General features: G+C 41.8%; 1 protein-coding gene across 2 annotated transcripts in view; it reads right to left on the bottom strand.

Annotated features, from left to right (window-relative positions):
• kirrel1b (kirre like nephrin family adhesion molecule 1b) overlaps window positions 1–17,707 on the bottom strand; it is an 80,869-nt gene that overhangs the window by 16,436 nt on the left and 46,726 nt on the right. For both annotated transcript variants that reach the window (XM_058636997.1, XM_058637005.1), the window contains exons 3-9: window positions 10,061–10,210; window positions 9,158–9,315; window positions 7,663–7,813; window positions 6,922–7,027; window positions 3,397–3,545; window positions 2,699–2,826; window positions 2,091–2,217 (exon numbers count right to left, since the gene is read on the bottom strand). In XM_058636997.1, coding sequence (XP_058492980.1) covers window positions 2,091–2,217; window positions 2,699–2,826; window positions 3,397–3,545; window positions 6,922–7,027; window positions 7,663–7,813; window positions 9,158–9,315; window positions 10,061–10,210 — 969 coding nt within the window. The remainder of the gene's footprint in view (window positions 1–2,090; window positions 2,218–2,698; window positions 2,827–3,396; window positions 3,546–6,921; window positions 7,028–7,662; window positions 7,814–9,157; window positions 9,316–10,060; window positions 10,211–17,707) is intronic.

Raw genomic sequence — 17,707 nt, 5'->3', positions numbered from 1 at the left:
AAAGTGAATTCCTTTTTATACTAAAATAGAGTAGTATGGGTGGAGCTTATACATCTCAACATACAGTATGAAGGTGCTACTAATTTATGTTAATCCAACAGATGGAAACCAAACAACCAATCCACGTTTTTTGCACAATTTAATTGCAGGATCCTCTTTCTCGTGCTTTGTGTCCCCAACCCGAGGTGAAGCACAACTATGATACCAAACATTATGGAGGTGGATATGGAAATCTGTCACTCTCTCATGTCATGTGCCAATTGTCGTGCAAATCACGCTCGCTAAATGAAACTCAGTACAGCAGAGGCGATTGCTCTATGTACGGTTATATTTGCATTTCATTACTGACATCACTTCAATACAACGCTTCATTACATTTGACAAAATGTTCTTCTCATTTATTCCCGCAGCATCGCAGCCTGGCACATGCTTCATGAGACAGCACATTGGATAAACGAGACGGCGATTGGATAAATGCGGCAAAATCCTCACTTCCAGGGAAGCTCAGCTTCTCAGAGTGGAGGGAAAAATAACTGGGCCTTTGTTGTACCATATTATTTATATCTTGTTACACACCCCATAAAATCAGTACCAGAAGGTTTAATCCCATTAGCATGGGAGAAAGGTGGAGTGTGTTAACATTTTGTCTGGTTAGTGAACGAGCAGGAGTCGTAAGTATTAGTCATTACGAGGCCTCCAAGCTTTTTTGCACTTTACCAAGGACGTGCCAATGAATGTCACCGTCCTCTCTGTTTCTGTCGGGCGTGTTGTCAGCTGGAGCAGATTTAGAGAGCGTTTGAACTTTTCATCATTGTGTTCTTGGTGAATCAGGTTTGATTTATGAAGCCATTGCTGGTCTCTCCGGGAGAGAGTTTTGCCATTGAAATATTGGCTTTGAGCCTGTTTCAAATTAGCTGCTGGGGTTCGGGCTGGAATCAATCAGGCCGGGTCAACACAAGCCTGGTGCTGTTATGAGTGAAATTCGGTGGCATCGGTTGTCAGAAAGATACAGATGCACGCATATTTACATGGTTTCTTATGGTTTAATATTGCTCTTTTATGTCCAAATGGCAAATGGACTGCGCTTTTCTGGCAATTAGGCCCATTAACTGACATTCACCTATTAACACCGACATTCCACCAGCTCTTTTACTGCATTTACTCGGAACTGTCCCTGACTGTACTCTTTCAAAAAAACACACTCAAAACTGACCCTTTTAAATGTACTTTTAATGTATGACCCTGCCACTCCCCTTTTCCTTTTATTGCCACTGTTATTACAGTTTTATACTTTTTATATTACTGTCTGTTTTTGTAAAATACCTTTTAACTTAAGTATGTGTCATTAGTGTTTTTGTTACTTTTATATCAAGCACTGTGCATTGTTTCCTTTCACACACTGCCAGATTGTGGAAGAACCAGCAGGAATTGAACCACTACCCTTTAGATAAGCGTACTTCCTACTACCTGAAGGCAGGAGGTGCTTTGCTGTGACTAGGCAGTTGTTCTACATATTTTTGCTGATATCAGCACCAGGGCTGCAGCATTATTTGATCAAGGGATTAGTTATCGACAACCTGGGGAGTTCTGGAGAGGACTTGAGTAGCCCTACATCGGAACAAATTCTATATCAGCAGTGGCTATTTCCTGCCAATTTTCCTGGTTCTCTTGTTTGTGTAATTTGTGATACGAGGAGGAGGAAAAGTCAAAGCGGCGCATATGCTGTTAGCACAGCTTGACCATCCCAGCCTCCAGACTTCCTATCAGGTCACCGTGGTTCTCAGACGCTCTCTTTGCCACCATGTGCAGTCACATTGAGAAAGAAGGGCTTCAACTGTGCCATGTCGGAAACCGTCTGAAGGCAGATGATGCTCCTCCCCGCACACTGCCCGACAAAAAGATGATTTTTTTTTTTTGAATCTTCAAAAACTTGATTCAATGCACAGAGCTGCTAATTTCAGGATCGTCTCAAAAGATTATCTTTGGTTTGTGGAATAAAAACAAGACATTTAAGGAAATCAGTGAAGATTGTTATTGATTTTTTAACTAAATAATTAACAGTTGAGAATGAAAATTGATCAGTAACTGACCGTTGACGGTGAGCATGACCTCGGTCTCTCCCACTCCAATCCGCGGCACGATGGCCTTGCAGACATATTGACCTGCATCAGCCTGGCTCACTGACTTCAGATACAGCTGGTTGTTGTTGCTGAGCACCTGCATGTGCACAAAGACAGACAGACAGGCAGACAGACAGACAGACAGACAGACAGACAGAGAAGCAGATGAATAAAAAGCAGCTTAGAAGATCGGTGGAGGAGGAGAGCACAGTCAGGCAGGAGGAGATGTTAATAGGAGACAGGGAGGAACTATCCATATTTAATTCATAAAAGATGTTGATTTACTCAGCAGGCTCCATTAGTGTTTTTTCCTGGAGCTTTTCTTAACTTGTTAGACATGAATTAAAGATTTAAGATATGAAGACAGAGTCTCCTTCCTAACCGTCTGCTTTACAACTCAGCAAACATTTATGAAGTCTGGCTATTACACATTAATATGGACGGGGATTGTGGGCCTAAAAAGTTGCAGAAGGTGACAGGTAGTCGTCTCAGTGTCAATTTACACGATGAGAATATGAATTATTGGATGTTCTTTTTACCATTTATTTCAATGGGGTGGAGGTTTGTTTTGTTCTCACCATGCTGGAGCCCTTTTTAGTCCAGGTGAGGGTGAGAGGAGGGTTTCCAGACCACTTGCAGTTAAGAGTGACATCAGAGTCTAAGTCCACTGTGACCGGCCTGGGCTCCACCACCAGAATTGGACCGACTGAAAGAGAGTTAGAGGATGAAAACCACCTATTAATTAAAGGTGCACAGTTCTGGTTACAGGGATACATTTATAATTTTGATGGCATTCTCTAGTTATTAAACATACACATTGACCCACATTTCCTGCATAAGTTAGTAGAGTAGAGAAACACTTAAATTACAGTAAAATTAAATCACTCATCATGAAGAAAAACTATCTTTCTTTCTGGGACAGAATACTGGGCCAAAACATCATATCTTCATCAGGTAAAACCATTTTTTTTGTCTACGAATCCTTTTCTTTATTTATTATTATTATTACTAGCGTCTTAAAACTGCATTCATTAGTTTTTGTGAAGATAAGCAGATAAATAAAAAAAAACATTTGAATTAAATCAGATTTTTTAATTCATCTACTGGGCCGGATATTAAAGCCGGTGGACCAGTTTTGGCCCACGGGCCAGGCTTTATTGAGGTATAGGCTTTATTGTAATAAGCCCGTGCTTCATTGAATTGTGCTTAACTGAACTGCAAATGTATTGTGCATGATACATGCGCACATGAGAGACCCACACAGCTGTCTACTCACAGTGCACATCCACCAGGATGCTGACGTTGGTGCTTCCCACGGCATTGACCACCTGACACGACACGGGCTCAGTGAAGAAGGAGTGATCTGCCGTGGTGACGAACACACTCTCCCTGGCTCCCTCCAGCAGCACGCCACCTTTAGCCCATCTGATGGAGAACGAGCACGTCACCAAATGTCAGTGTTTCACCAGGAAATATAATAAGAAAACGCTTTTCTTCTTCATCCATCATCCATCCATCGCCTACCGCTTTATCCTCCACATTAGGGTCACGGGGTTTAGTTTTTTTTAAAAAAGGAATTTTTTTTAGCTGTGATCCAAATATTAAAGGGGACATATTATACCCTATTTCCCCCATTAAAATAGTTCCCTGGTGTCCTAATGAACATGTCAGTGACATGCTTTGGTCAAAATACCATAAGGATGAAGCATCATAGCAGTTCAATAACCCTGCTAAGCCCGCCACTTTCAGAACGCTCGGTTTTCGTGCATGGTCCCTTTACATGCAAATGAGACACAGGCAAACACACGCCCACTTCTTCCAGGGGGTTTCTGATTTGTCCTCGTTACAGCGCTTTACAGCTCTATTCGTCTCCCCCTCCCTCCACTAGTTCTCTGACAATATCAACATGGCAGCATGCGCAGAAAACAGCCAGAGTGCCGTCACAGGAAGAGACGTTCTACATAAGGATCGAGCCGAACAGTGCCGAACTGTTAATCAGTTAAAAACACTTAGGAACAGCACCACTGATCGCCAGCGGCGCGCGGCGAGCTGCATAAGCTGGCGCTGTATGTTACTGTTTCAGACCGGTGACTATGCTCCGGAGGCCTCGTCACCGCGGCACCGCTGATCGCCAGCGGCGAGCGGCGAGCTGCCTAAACGCATACAGCGGCCGTTTAGGCGGCTCGCCGCTGGCGATCAGCGGTGCCGCGGTGGCGATCAGCGGTGCCGCGGTGGCGAGGTCTCCGGAGCATAGTCACCGGTCTGCACCGGAGCTGGCGATCAGTCGCATACAGCGGCCGTTTAGGCGGCTCGCCGCTGGCGATCAGCGGTGGCGATCAGCTGATTTTCACAGAGAGTGCAGCACCGCTGATCGCCAGTGGCGAGCGGCCGCTGTATATGTGACTGTATCAGACTGAGTCTGTGCTCCTGTCATGGAGGACGTACTGAACAAATATGTTTAATTAGGACGTGTCAGAATGGTCAGTTATGAGCTCTATGTGACCTTTTCTTAACAACGTGTGTGTGTTTGTACGTCGGTGAAATACGTCCCCTGACTAAATACAGCGACCGCTGGCCGCAGTCTAGTGCGAACACACGAACACACGTTTGCTGACTTTATCCGGCACATTAGCTTCATATATCAAATCCTCTGTGGAAGTTTGTGTAAAACACTGTGCTCCACTGTGCAGCCACCAACAGCACACTTGTCCCTCCGCGTTGACATAATACCGCTCTTCCTCCCTCGCCTGCACTCTCGCAGGGACAAGGTGGAGCTAAGGTGGAGCTCTCGAAGTAAACTTACTGGTGGGGCGGTAACATTCGCGGTGAAATGCGCATGCTGACGTCATAAACGCAGGGAATTCAACATCGAGTGTTTTATCGCCTATACTTACACTAAGGGGGACCACGAAAACATGACGGAGTATTCTTTTTCCACACTTTGGTGACTGGTAGGGCCCCCAGAGTCCCAAATATAAGTATTAAAATGGTTAAAAAGTTGATTTTGCGTAATATGTCCCCTTTAACTCCCACAAAATGAACACAGAGCGTATCGCAGACGACGCGTTTGCACAAACGCACTTTGCATTACTGCGATTACGCGATGGTTTGTGCTATCCGAAAAATTCCAACCGCTTCTGAATGCTTGCACGTCCAAGCCAACGTGTGGTTATTACGGTATTTTCACTCGTGGAAGCCGGTGAATCAGAGTCTTAGTCACCAGAGAGGAGAGAGTTGGGAAAACGCCTGTACATAGTTTCCAATTTTTTTTTCCATAGTTTTTGGACCTTGAGACAAAAACTCAACCGAGGGTTATTTTAAATATGTTTTATACTGTTCAAATTTCAAATTTAACACGCAAAATCTGGTGTTCGTGTACAACTGCAGTGTTCTTTCTCCATAAGACTTAAGACTAAATTGTTAAAACAGTATTTTAACATGCAGTAAATTGCAAATAACTGCCAGATATTGAAAGTTATTCTGGAAAAATGGACAAAAGCCCTTACTCACAGGACATTTTCTGGCCCTTTTATGGTTAAAATAAACAAAAAAGGTGTTTTGTTTCAATCTAACATTTGTAGGGCCTTCGTGTGAAAACGAGAAAATTAATTTCCACTATGCATACTGTATACTGCCAGATATCTCCTTCAAAGTCATATAACCATATTGCACATATGACATTAGATGGTATTTTAATATACACTCATTGGGCAGAGTGCCTAAGCACCTGGCAGAGCTCCCACACTGGGACGCAGTGATGGAACCTCCGCTTCAAACCAGCTCTCCTCACTGGCTCATTTGGTTGAGTTGTGTGCGTGTGTGTGTGTGTGTGTGTGTGTGTGTGTGTGTTCTCTACACTGACACGACATGCTCACACATCCAAACATGGAATGACTTGCTCATGGGAACAAGGTTGTCTGAGTCATGCAGCGTTTACCTCATTTTATCTACCTCCATGGTCTCATGCAACTGTTTCTATTTCATCTGTATTCATTTCTTGGTCTTTTGTTGTTCCCTGTACATGTTTATCCTTTATTGTTCATGCGTCACAGACCTGTGCCGCAGGTGCACCCTTGGTAAACTCCTTTGTGTTCTGAAATAATTAATTCTATATCGCATATTTTGAACAAAAAAAAAACGGGACTATTGATACGTGGGCAGAATTCACAAAATAGACCGTTTTTCTTCCATTTTTGTTCATAAAAACGAGCCAAATGAACTTTGAAATGTGACGTATTTTCCAAATTTCACAAATTCAATTTGATTTAAAAAATAAAAAGAAGGCGTGTTTATATAGTCGGTGAAATTGGAAAATCATCAGATGATAAAAGGCACTCCGTATTGCACATTCTTATAGCCTTTGTATATACATTTTAATATAGTAATATTAAATGCTGTGTGTTCTAAGGGTTGATTCTGTCATTGTTTTGCAGTGTTAAGCACTTTGTACATTGCTTTGACAAGTGCTCCAAAAATAATTCTTTTTCTTATTTATTTGGGGAGTTGCTTGATTTGATTTGGGATTCTGGCGGACAATGTGGAAGATTTTATCGAGTGGCCATCGGTCGCATCCGTCGTGGGAGTGTAGTGTAACAGAGAACAGCTGAAGACGACTGCTCAGCATTATTGTCTTGACGCTCAAGTGTGGTGTGCTGATGAATGAGGCCGTTAAAGGCGCTGTAACTACTCCTATAGTTAACAATTGAGCAGCGGCGAGAATTATCGCCATTGCAGTTGGACAATATAGTGGTCACGTGCGATGCAATAGTGCGCATTGTGTTTTATTTTTTATGTTATTTACCTGTAGCCCATGATGGGAGGATTGGCTATGGCCTGGCAGGTGAAGGTGACTCTCTCACCCTCCAGAACAGAGCGAGGCTCGATGGACAGGGTCACTGTCGGAGGATCTACACAGGAAAGCGACAATATTCAGAGGACGACTAAAAATAAAATGAATGATGGTGTGGATGGCTGGTGTATTTGACCATTGCCAAGCAGCACAAAGATTGATTTCCCACATAAATAAGTCACACGAACTATAAATTACACAATAAGAGGTGTTGTTCAAGAAAAAAAAGAAAAAAAAAAGAAGCTTCTCCACAGCCTCCTGTACTAACACAGCCCTGACTCCACATCTACTGTTACTGCACTTATTCTCCCACTAATTACTAGCTACACCGGGTCGGAAAAACACATCAATCTTCTTGATTGAATATTCAAACCGCGACTTCTCTGCAAGCAATCATTCCTTATTTCTTCAGGGACACATTTGAAATCCTTTAAACACAGAGTTCGTTATTTTTAAGATGCTGAAGGAAATCAACTTGCCGAGCTGCTTTACATGAAAATGATTGGCCTCAGAATTGTTGTAAAAACAACGCAAGCAGCTAAATCAGACCTGGAACGAGTCCAGGGTTGAGACCGGGGGGGAAATGGGGGCTGTAAATCTATGTAAACTGTACATATCAGAGTTAGTCAAACAAGAGCAGTTATGCGCGGAAATATTGCACATTTAGATTTTATCAAAGGGAAAAAAACATACGGTGGACATTGAGGTAGAGAGAGGTTCGTTTGCCCATGGGCACTGCCGGGTTGCTCGCCACGCAGGTGAAGTTGCTTCCACTGTCGGTGTCGACTGGCGTGATAGGCAGGTAACTCCTGGTCGTCACCCTTTTACGGTCCGGCAGAACCTCCTGTGAGGAGAAGAGAGGAGAGGAGAGGAGAGGAGAGGAGAGGAGAGGAGAGGAGAGGAGACTTTTCTATATGACATTTAAAGATGCTTTTTTTAGGAAGATATCCGTCCTTACAGTATAAATAGGTTCTTAGACTTAGATCAGTTGAGCAAGGACTCTTCATTTGTAGCTATGAAGCTTTAAATCTTTTGCATAACAGTAGAAATGCCAGGTTTCTTGGACGGAGGAGGTGAGGTGTTTGTGAAATACAGCTAACAAAAGTGTGTTCAGCCCTCCGCGGTCGTGTTAATGCGTGGTCAGTATTAACGTGGTAACAGAAGTGCAGCATGTAATATGTATAAGCATGTGTGTGGGGGGCATGAGATGTAAAAACATCTGTGTTTGAGTGCATGAGTCAGTGTTTGCTGCTGCATATGAAAGCAAAGGAGGGCATGTGTGTGTGTGTGTGCGCACAGGCCGAATTTCATGTGAGTAGGAGAGTATACAAGAGTGTACGGAGCGTGAATGTCAGAGATAAGAGTGCAAAGTGCATCACTGTGTGTCAGAATGATTTTTTTTCATCAGTGTGTGCGTGTGTGGTTGAGCACATGTGTCAGTGTGTGCGTGAAGCTTGTTTAAACACGTGTGTGTGACCTGCACAGAGGTGAGAAGTGAGAAGAGTGACTGAAGTATTTCTCTGGATTGGAATAAAAGGCTCATTGGAAGGAAAGCCATTGTACGAAGATCAAAACGTCTGTTATTGACAGAAGTCATGATGGAACAGACCCACAATGCCAGTCAGTGACACCTGCTGCGGCTCCATTCAAAGTGAATGAGAAGCATTTTAGTTAATGCACATCTTACGTGAGGAAGTTGGATTACTATAACATGTGTGTCTTTGAGTCAAGCTGTTGGTCAGTTGTTGGCAGATCTTTATTTCTAGTTCTTGCGAGTCATTTTTTTAGCACGTAAAAACAAATGCTTAAACTATAAGCATATATAATAATATATAAAATATTCTAGTTCCCATCAGTTCCCATATGGAGAGAGTCATGTGATGAGTTAGTGTGCATGAGTGCACATGTGCTGCACGGCCTGCTTCCTGTTTCCCCCCCCCCCCCTTGCAAACTCCCCCAGCAAAAAAGCACATAAACCAAGACTGAGCGTGGATGTTACTGAGGAGCACAGTAGAAACGATGCCGGCCCTCTGAGGCCACCATGTAGCTAAATAAATGAGATTAAGCAGATCTCATTTTGGTGTAATAAACTTTATGTGTTTTATGTGTGTTTTATGTTGCATGACTGCTCCCCCCCGTGTGCACGTGTTTGCTATCATCTGTGTGTGTGTGTGTGTGTGTGACTCACCGTGGACTGGTGGGCTCCCTCTAAAGGGACTCCATCCTTGGTCCACTGGATGTGTGCTGCAGGCTTTGCCCCGCGGGTCACACAGGTCAGATTGAACGCAGTCCCGGCCATGAGCAGCAGCTCCGGGGATCCGTCCACCACTGGGTCCTCGGGGGGAACTGGAGGAGAAACACGTGCAAATACACGCCCTAATGAAGAAGTGCTCTCATGTGTACCAAATCAGCACATACAGTCAGTCGATACAGTTGTTAACGGGGTTTTTATCTTCTTGACATTTAACCTCCTTCATGTTGGTTCATTTTTAAATACATTTTATCATCTTGTTTGTCTTTTAAATTTCATTCAAAGTCAGTCAAAACTATTTTAAAACTTGCAGACGAGAGTCTTTTTCATCCTCTTTTACAAATTAAGCTTGTGTTTCAATATATTCATTCATACTAGTTACGAAAAAAAAAAACCATGTATGATTTCTTGCCTGTCTAGGGAAAAACATTTTTAAAATATGGTAATTATGAACAAGTTACTGTTTATAGTCAGTTGCCTGATAAAGAGTTAAAAGGATTATACTCGGTATATTAATTTTCTGTTCAGAAACCTTTCTAAATGTAACACACTGGTCCTTTAATATGCTTTTCAAGAACCATATGAAAACACCAGCTGACTTTCCATTAAGTTAAACATAAACACATATCACCGCTGCGGAAATGTTCCCTTTCCTAGTTTGTGTCTTCACCGTGACACTAATAAAACACAGTTGCAGGAAAAGAAAAGTTCAATGTATGGATTCTCTGAGGAAAAACAGGAATTGTGCATAAAAGAAATGAAACAAAAGGTCTTCATTAGAAAGACAGGGTTGTTTGTTTGGCCAACAGGACATAAAATCTGTATCTGCAGTCCACTTACTGAGGACATTGAGTTTGGCCCTCCTGGAGCGCAGAGCAGCCTCTGTGGCCTGACACTCGTACAGAGAGTCATCAGACAGCTCAGAATGGGAGATCTCCAAGTTGTACTGGCCGATGTCCAGAGCCCGCAGCACACGATACCTGGGCCAGGCTGCAGGAGACACACACACACACACACACACAGGCTTGCAGTCAGTACTTTGGGATTCATGCACTTGTTGTTTGAAGTTTTCTGTTTTTGTTCCTTGTCTTCACAGAAGACAATATTTATTATTATCACACGTCATAGACATTGCAAGAACAAACAATGGAAGGTGCACTGTCAAGATGTGGACTCAAAAATTAATAAAATAAATGAAATTAGTAATATATATTATGGCTTTGACAGGAATCGCAATTACGATATGACTCGCAATATCAGAGGGAATGTTCATTTTACATCATTATTCTCATTTTCATTTGAAAAACCTATTTAAATGTGTGAGAAACAAAAGATGTCAACTTCGGCCTGTACAATAAGATGTGCAAAGATCGAGACAATAATCTTCATCTAAAATAATATTTTGACACACTTTTTGGCTTTAACAAATATTGTAATTTCGATAAAATCCATTTCAAAATATCCATTTCACTTTAAAATAACAATACATTGCACAATAACGGTCATGGAGGAAGTCCAGAACAAATAGTTTCAATTCACTGATTCTAATAATTCGGTTACACCGAAAACAACTAGTCACTCTTGTGTTTGCGTGTAAAACGAAGGTAATGCAGTTTCATGTAGCATGCAGTGATGACTCCGCCCACGTTGAGTAGTGGAAAACCAACCTAAACCGTGCCGTGGCGAGGCAAGTCGAGGCGAGCAGGCGCGTCTAACCTAAACCCTGATCCTAGACAAAACTCTATTCTAACCTAAACCCTAAAACGAAGTCTTAACCCTGAAAAAAACCTTTAAAAGTTGAGAGGCCCAGAAGAAATGTCCCCACAAAGATAGGTTTGTACATTATTTGGGGGCCTCGCAAAGATATAAATACACACACAATCACACACAAACTTAATTTGGAGGTTTTTTTGTACTTCTATCCACTATTTCTATTTTAAAAATGTAAATTCACATGGGAAGGAGCACACTATTAGAGTTTCTATTTTTCACACACTGCAATATCTTTTGTTATGATGAATGTTGGAAAAAAACCAAAAAAAAAACCTCTTCCACTGCTGTAAGTAAAGATGATGGAGCATGGACAGTAAATGCATTCATTTAAGGGCGCAGTTTATCTAAATTAAAAATCCACTGTGCAGTTGTCCCTGTGAAAACTGTCCCAAGTATATTGTGTGGATTATCCAGAGTGACAGGGACATTGGATGTTGTTTTTCAGCACTTCACTTCCACTCACCTTCATTTTATTGGGGTTGCAGCAGAGAGCTCAGAGACATATATCTCAAAATGTCAGGAAATAAAAACCTTGACAATGGAGAGATACCACAAAAGGTGTAGTGTGCTGTGAAGTGTGATCTTTTTAATGCAGGGAACACAAAAAAAAAAAGATGAATTCACCCACAGCTTCATTTCTTTAATTTAGTGTTAGTTTAATCTTTGTATTTTTAATAGCATGCATACAATGAAGCTGTGATTCAGTTATGAAACACATATCTCTTGGAAATCAAATTAGGTGTTAGAAATAGTGCGAGATGTTATATTATCTTTAACTTATTAACAGTTTGTCGTGCTTAACAACTGTGCTCCTCGTAAAATGATGGGGAAACGCCGCTGTGAAGCATTTCTATCCTCAGTACGGCTCAATAGAAAGTCAATAAAGTGGATTTTGTACAGACAGTACAAAACCAGCTCTGGATGCAGTGTGAGGTTTAAGAGCTCCATCAGGCACGAGGACGCCAAGGCATTTAAAAACAAATAATAACACAATGAACAAAAATGAACCCTTACATTTATAGGGTGCGAGTGTTAAGAGGCTAAAGCAGTAGTGGTGTTTGTGGCAGCAGCAAGACACACAGTATAAATAGAATTAAATTAGAATGGAATAAAAATATATAAAAATGAGTGTCTGTCAGTTTAACGTGTTATTAACGGCGTTAATGCAAACCAATTTTAACGGCGTCAATTTTTTTATAGCAAGATTAATTTCTTTTTGGCCTAGCAAACTTTATAGTTTTTTTCTCACATGCTCACCCTGTCACTCACCCTGTGTGGGTTGGGCTAATCCAAAATAGTGAAAACAAGGGGGGTGTTCTCTGAAGACACGCTGTTACCTGTGAAACACGGGTGCTCTGAAAACACCCCCATTAGCACTTGGTACTTTCCTCCTAATAAAATTAACCATAGACTGTGTGAAATTATATTCTTACTTTGTAAAATGTATGTAACCCATTGGTTAATAATAAATGGGTCAGTTTTTCTCATACCTGCTGTTGCTGACTATTGTTCTCTGTTTATGTCACTTGATCAAGCCTATTCTAACATTCCACACTACAAGATAAGTAATTAAAGTATGTATGATTCGTGCCGATATCGTATTGGATCGATATCAGTATTGGCCAATACTCAAGGCTGCAATATCGGTATTGTATCGGAAGTGAAAATGTTGTATCGGGACATCCCTAAACGTTAGAAAAACTACAACACCACACCGGATCTAGCTAGACCGGAAACAAAACAACATGCACGTGAGCCGGCCAGAGAGTAGTAGGCTAACGTTACGAGTTTTGAGTGCGATTAATTGCATGTACATAACGTAAGGACGTAGTAAACTGTGAACTGTAAAGTGAATAGATTAAACGGTAACGGGTAAAAGAGACAAAAGGGTTATGGATTTACATGGATATTGTAGAGAGATGACGCATGAGGCCGGAACGACTTCTTATATCTGGTCACATGTTAATTTTGGACAACCTGTAAACCATGGAAACATGACTGATCCAGACTGACATAGAGGGATTAACAGTGTCGTAAAGTAGAGGTAATGAAGGTGTGAATGAAACTCTCAAAATCCTGCGGAGGAAGGGATTTGACCTTCACATTTGCAAAAAAAAAAAGAAAAAAGATAGTTTTCACCATTGTGTTGAACTGTTAGTCAAGCTTAGCATAGGTTGACCATTAGGCTGTTTGACTGTGTCGGCAGCTTATTCGTTTATTTGTTTTATTGTCGTGTGAAGTAGCTTTAATAGTTTTCTGGACACTGACGCACTTTTTTTTTTGCATGAACCAGATCATCACGATTGTGATTCCTTTATAAAAACTGAAAGGTGATAGATACAGGAGCACACACGTGTACGCTCTGAGATCATTTCCAGCATCACACACACAGGCTGTGGAACTACACACAGCACTGTTGCAGTTTTGTTTTTTTTTCACTCCTCCGCCTGAACCCCCTCGCCTCCCAGACAAAGACATAATCGAGCATGACGTCCCACTAGGGGGCACTCATTGATCCTTCGTGCCCGGTTCTGACATGACATCATGGATTCAGATGGCAACGGAAAAAGGAGGCAATCAGGCTGGCATTTGGGGCTGGGAACAAGGAGGAAGGGGGTGGGTTTTAGTGGGTGAGGGGGGTGGAGTTGACAAAAGTATTAGTGGCGATTACATCATCCACTCAGGCACATCGCAGCATAGCAACCACAGAGGTGAAAGCACCCCGGGGGGGGAGATGAACAATAAACTGCCACCACCGCTGCCTGCAGGTGAATAAATGTCTTTTAGGTGTTTGCATTACACATTTAAACATGGTAAACATACACTACATGCACACGTACATGTTCCAGAATAGCTGTTAATAAACGAAAAGGGTTTCTCTTCATATACATTAAAACGATGTGATGTCGAGAAACTGTTTTGTTTTTTTTTTGTTTGCCAGTGAATGAACAAACACAGGAGATGTGTGTGGGTGTTCAAACTGCAGGTATATGAATTTACTGCACGCCTACTCTGTCATTAAGCTGTATGAAATCAGATCAGGGCGCATAACAACAACCTCTTACACGTCATATTATTTCATGCACCAGCAACACATTGTTGGATTAGACTAAATTAATATCATTTGTTTGTGCACACAGTAACAACTTATGAGTCTCACATGGCCAGACTTATTATCTCCACGCACCATGTCAGTGCCGGAGAAGAGTGCAGCTATTATCACCCAGTTTGAGGGGGAAAAAAACGTTGGAATTGTACAATTTAATTGTATTTTTCCTTCTTTTGACTTAGTTCGTTTTAGACCCAGAACAGAATGATGGTGTTTTCAGAATTGCAGTGAGAATTTCGTCTTTAACGCAGAGTGTATCGCAGATGACACGTTTGCACTAGCGCACTTTGTATGGCAGGAAGCCGTTTTTTTTGCCAGTTTTTGGACGTTGAGATAAATACAATGTGTCAAAACACAAGTGTTAATTTAAATATGTTTGATACTGTTCAAATTTCAAGTTTAACAAAATCTGGAGTTCGTGCACAACTAATACTGTAGTTCCAAATGTAGTTTAATTTTAAATTGTTAAGACACTATTTTAACATGCAGTAAATTGTAAATAAATGCCAGATATTGAAAGTTATTCTGGAAAAATATCCCTTTTATGGTTGAAATAAGCAAAAAAAAGTCCAGACGGACATTTTGAGGCGTAGGTGTTAAAGGGTTAAAACATGTCTGTGTCAGACACAGTGACCCTCCTGTTTCTCTTCCAAAGAAAGCCTCTCTCCTTCTTGACTCATAATTAACTTGATGTTTACAAGACGTCCGTTTTCTGCTGTCTTCGCACTTGTATTGGTCCGATACGCTCACATGCATGAACTGCGCGATACGACTTATTTCATATTAATTATAACATAATATTTCAGCTCTGGAGGAGCTCCATGTCGTCAGCTGTAATTGGCCCTTTGCAGAAGCTTTTCAAAGTGATATCAGCGTGGAACAGATCAGTACGTTGCTCAAGTTGTTGTCACTCGTGAAAGCTACTGCCAGGGAAAAAAAAAGAGGATGTGGAAAATTGACTCTGACTGACAATGGTCGTGTGGGTTGCTCTCTTGGAGCTTGTTGTCTTTGTTTCCCACAGGAAAGGGTGGGGGGAGGGGGGGGGGGGATTTCGAAAGTCCTTTCATTTTCACAATACAAACAAAAGAGACGTGAAAGATTCCGAGACAATACGTTGGAGAAGAATGGACAGAAAGGTGATGACAGACAGAGGACAAGTGGAGAGAAATGGGACACAGAGAACAACACACTTGTCAAACGCCGCCGTGTTTTTCACCGGGACCTCGCTCGTAAAAAGACAAAAGAGCATTAAAGGCAGAGAGACGGATAGAGCGCCGGGGAAGGAATGAGATGAAGATAAAAGCGAGCGGAGGCAGAGAGATTAAAGGCAAAGACGGGAATCAGGGAAACACATAAAGCAGGTGATGATGAAGCTGGGGGGGAGGAAGGAGGGAGAGGAAAAATACAGCAGACACAACTGTGAACGGCTCCAGTCATTCAATTCATTATTTACACTGGTGATTTTCTGACTGTAGCCAGCCAGAATGTGTGTCGTGGTAACGGCGGGAGGGGGGAGAGAGTGGGAGACAGAGAGAGAGAGAGAGAGAGAGAGAGAGAGAGAGAGAGAGAGAGAGAGAGAGAGAGAGATGTGCCTACCTTTACTGAACCTGTAAATTAAATTGAGTCAAGCACAAGATTCACATCACATGTCAGATAGAGTAAAGTGTGTGTGTGTTGCTGACCATTGTGCTAAAAAATGGGATTTGTCGTCAAGAGCTGAGAGGTAACAAAGTACGATGTTATTAACATGGGGCCACACGGTTGGTGTAGTGGTTAGTTCTCTTGCCTTTGCAGCACGAAGACCCGGGTTCGAGCCCCAGCGTGGAGTTTGCATGTTCGCCCTGTGTGTGCGTGGGTTTTCTCTAGGTTCTCTCCCACAGTCCAAAAACATGCAGTATGGGGATTAGGTCAATTGGACACTCTAATTTGACCATAGGTGTGTGAGTGAATGGTTGTTTGTCTCTATACGAGTGTACCCCGCCTATCGCCCTATGTCAGCTGAGATTGGCACAGCACCCACCACGACCCTCCTGTGGAGGATAAAGTGGTAGAAAATGGATGGATGTCATTAACTAATGGCCCTTTTCCACTAAGGAGCCGCCTCGCCTCGGCATGGCACGACACGGCGCAGTTTAGGTTGCATCTCCACTACAAAAAAAGTACCTACTCAACGTGGGAGTCATAGGATTGTTAAGTCTTTTTAACTGTTCTACAGTTCACAATTGTTCCGCTTGATTTCTGTGTCTGACGTCTCTTCCTGTGACGGCACTCTGGCCAATCAGTGGCTGGCAGTACTGTAGTTACGTGACAGTGTGTGCGATCAGAAAATTCGCTATCGAAACAACTGTTTCTAAAAGCTGACAAGTTGCACGCCAAAGGCAACAGAGAAGAGAGTAGGAAAAAACACCAGTACATAGTTTCAATTTTTTTGGCATGTTTTTGGACATTGAGACCTTGAGACAAAAACTCAACTTTAACATTTGTTCAGGTGCAACTGCAGTGTTTTTTTCTCAATAAAACTGTTAATACGCTATTTTAATGTGCAGTAAATTGTAAATAACTGCCAGATATTGAAAGTTATTCTAGAAAAATTGGCAAAAACACCTTTTATGATTAAAATAAGCTAAAGAAATATGTCGACACTGTCGGAACCAAACTACCAACATAATAAATTAATGAATGGATAAATAAATGGTTAGAAGCACAAATATAAAAATATATGAATTTTTCCATCTTTATAAAAATAATAAAGTCGTAAATAACTGTCTTGTTTATGTGTATACATGGTGACATGAATTCATAAAACACTGTTTATCCACAAGAGGCTCTTAACTCATTATAATTATTATTATTATTATTATTATTGTTGTTGTTTTTAGTGGCTCTGTGTGTCTGTCTGTCTGTTAGTTGCCAATATGACCAACAGAGGCCGATAGAGGCTTGTCGCGTGAATGGGGTGAAGTGTGCATTCTCTGCAACGGTTCGTGGATTAGTAAATCACCTGTTTGGTAACGAATTACCAATAATATAAAACTCATTGTGTTATTTCAGCTTCTTCAACATGATCATGTTCTGCTTTCTTTGCCTCTACGCGACAGTTAACTGAACATCCTTGGTTTGTGAACAAAAGGGGACATTTGAGGACAATGTCATTTTGAGGTTCGGAAGACTGCAAGTTTTATCCACCAAACAATGGACTGATTAATCAAGCAAATCAGCAGTTAAATGCACGATGGAAATGATCGTGAGCTGCAGACCTCATTTCATGATCCTGTGGTTTTGGTTCCTCATTTCTGGGGCTGAGCAGCTTTTTCATCCTTGAGCAGATGAAAGTCTGGGGGATCATTTCATTCCTTGCCAAAATTTATCGCGGGGCAAAGAGTAAGAGCTTTGAGCAGCTGCAGCCATAAAATGTCAATATCAACATCCAGGAAGTCACAGTTGTGGCTTGAGTGTATTTTTGAAAAATGAGGCTGAGGTCAGTGAAGGATAGTCTCGCTTTGGGTAATTCTTTCCTCTCCTCATTTCCTGAAAGTCGTCTGTTGTGGCTTTGACCCTCTGATTTTAGTTTGCATGTGACGCTTCCTCCAGTCTCTGAAATGATG

This window comes from Solea solea, chromosome 1, assembly GCF_958295425.1.
Source record: "Solea solea chromosome 1, fSolSol10.1, whole genome shotgun sequence".
Lineage (NCBI taxonomy): Eukaryota > Metazoa > Chordata > Actinopteri > Pleuronectiformes > Soleidae > Solea > Solea solea.
Note: the sequence above shows the minus strand (reverse complement) of the source record. Positions and strands in the feature narration are given on the sequence as shown.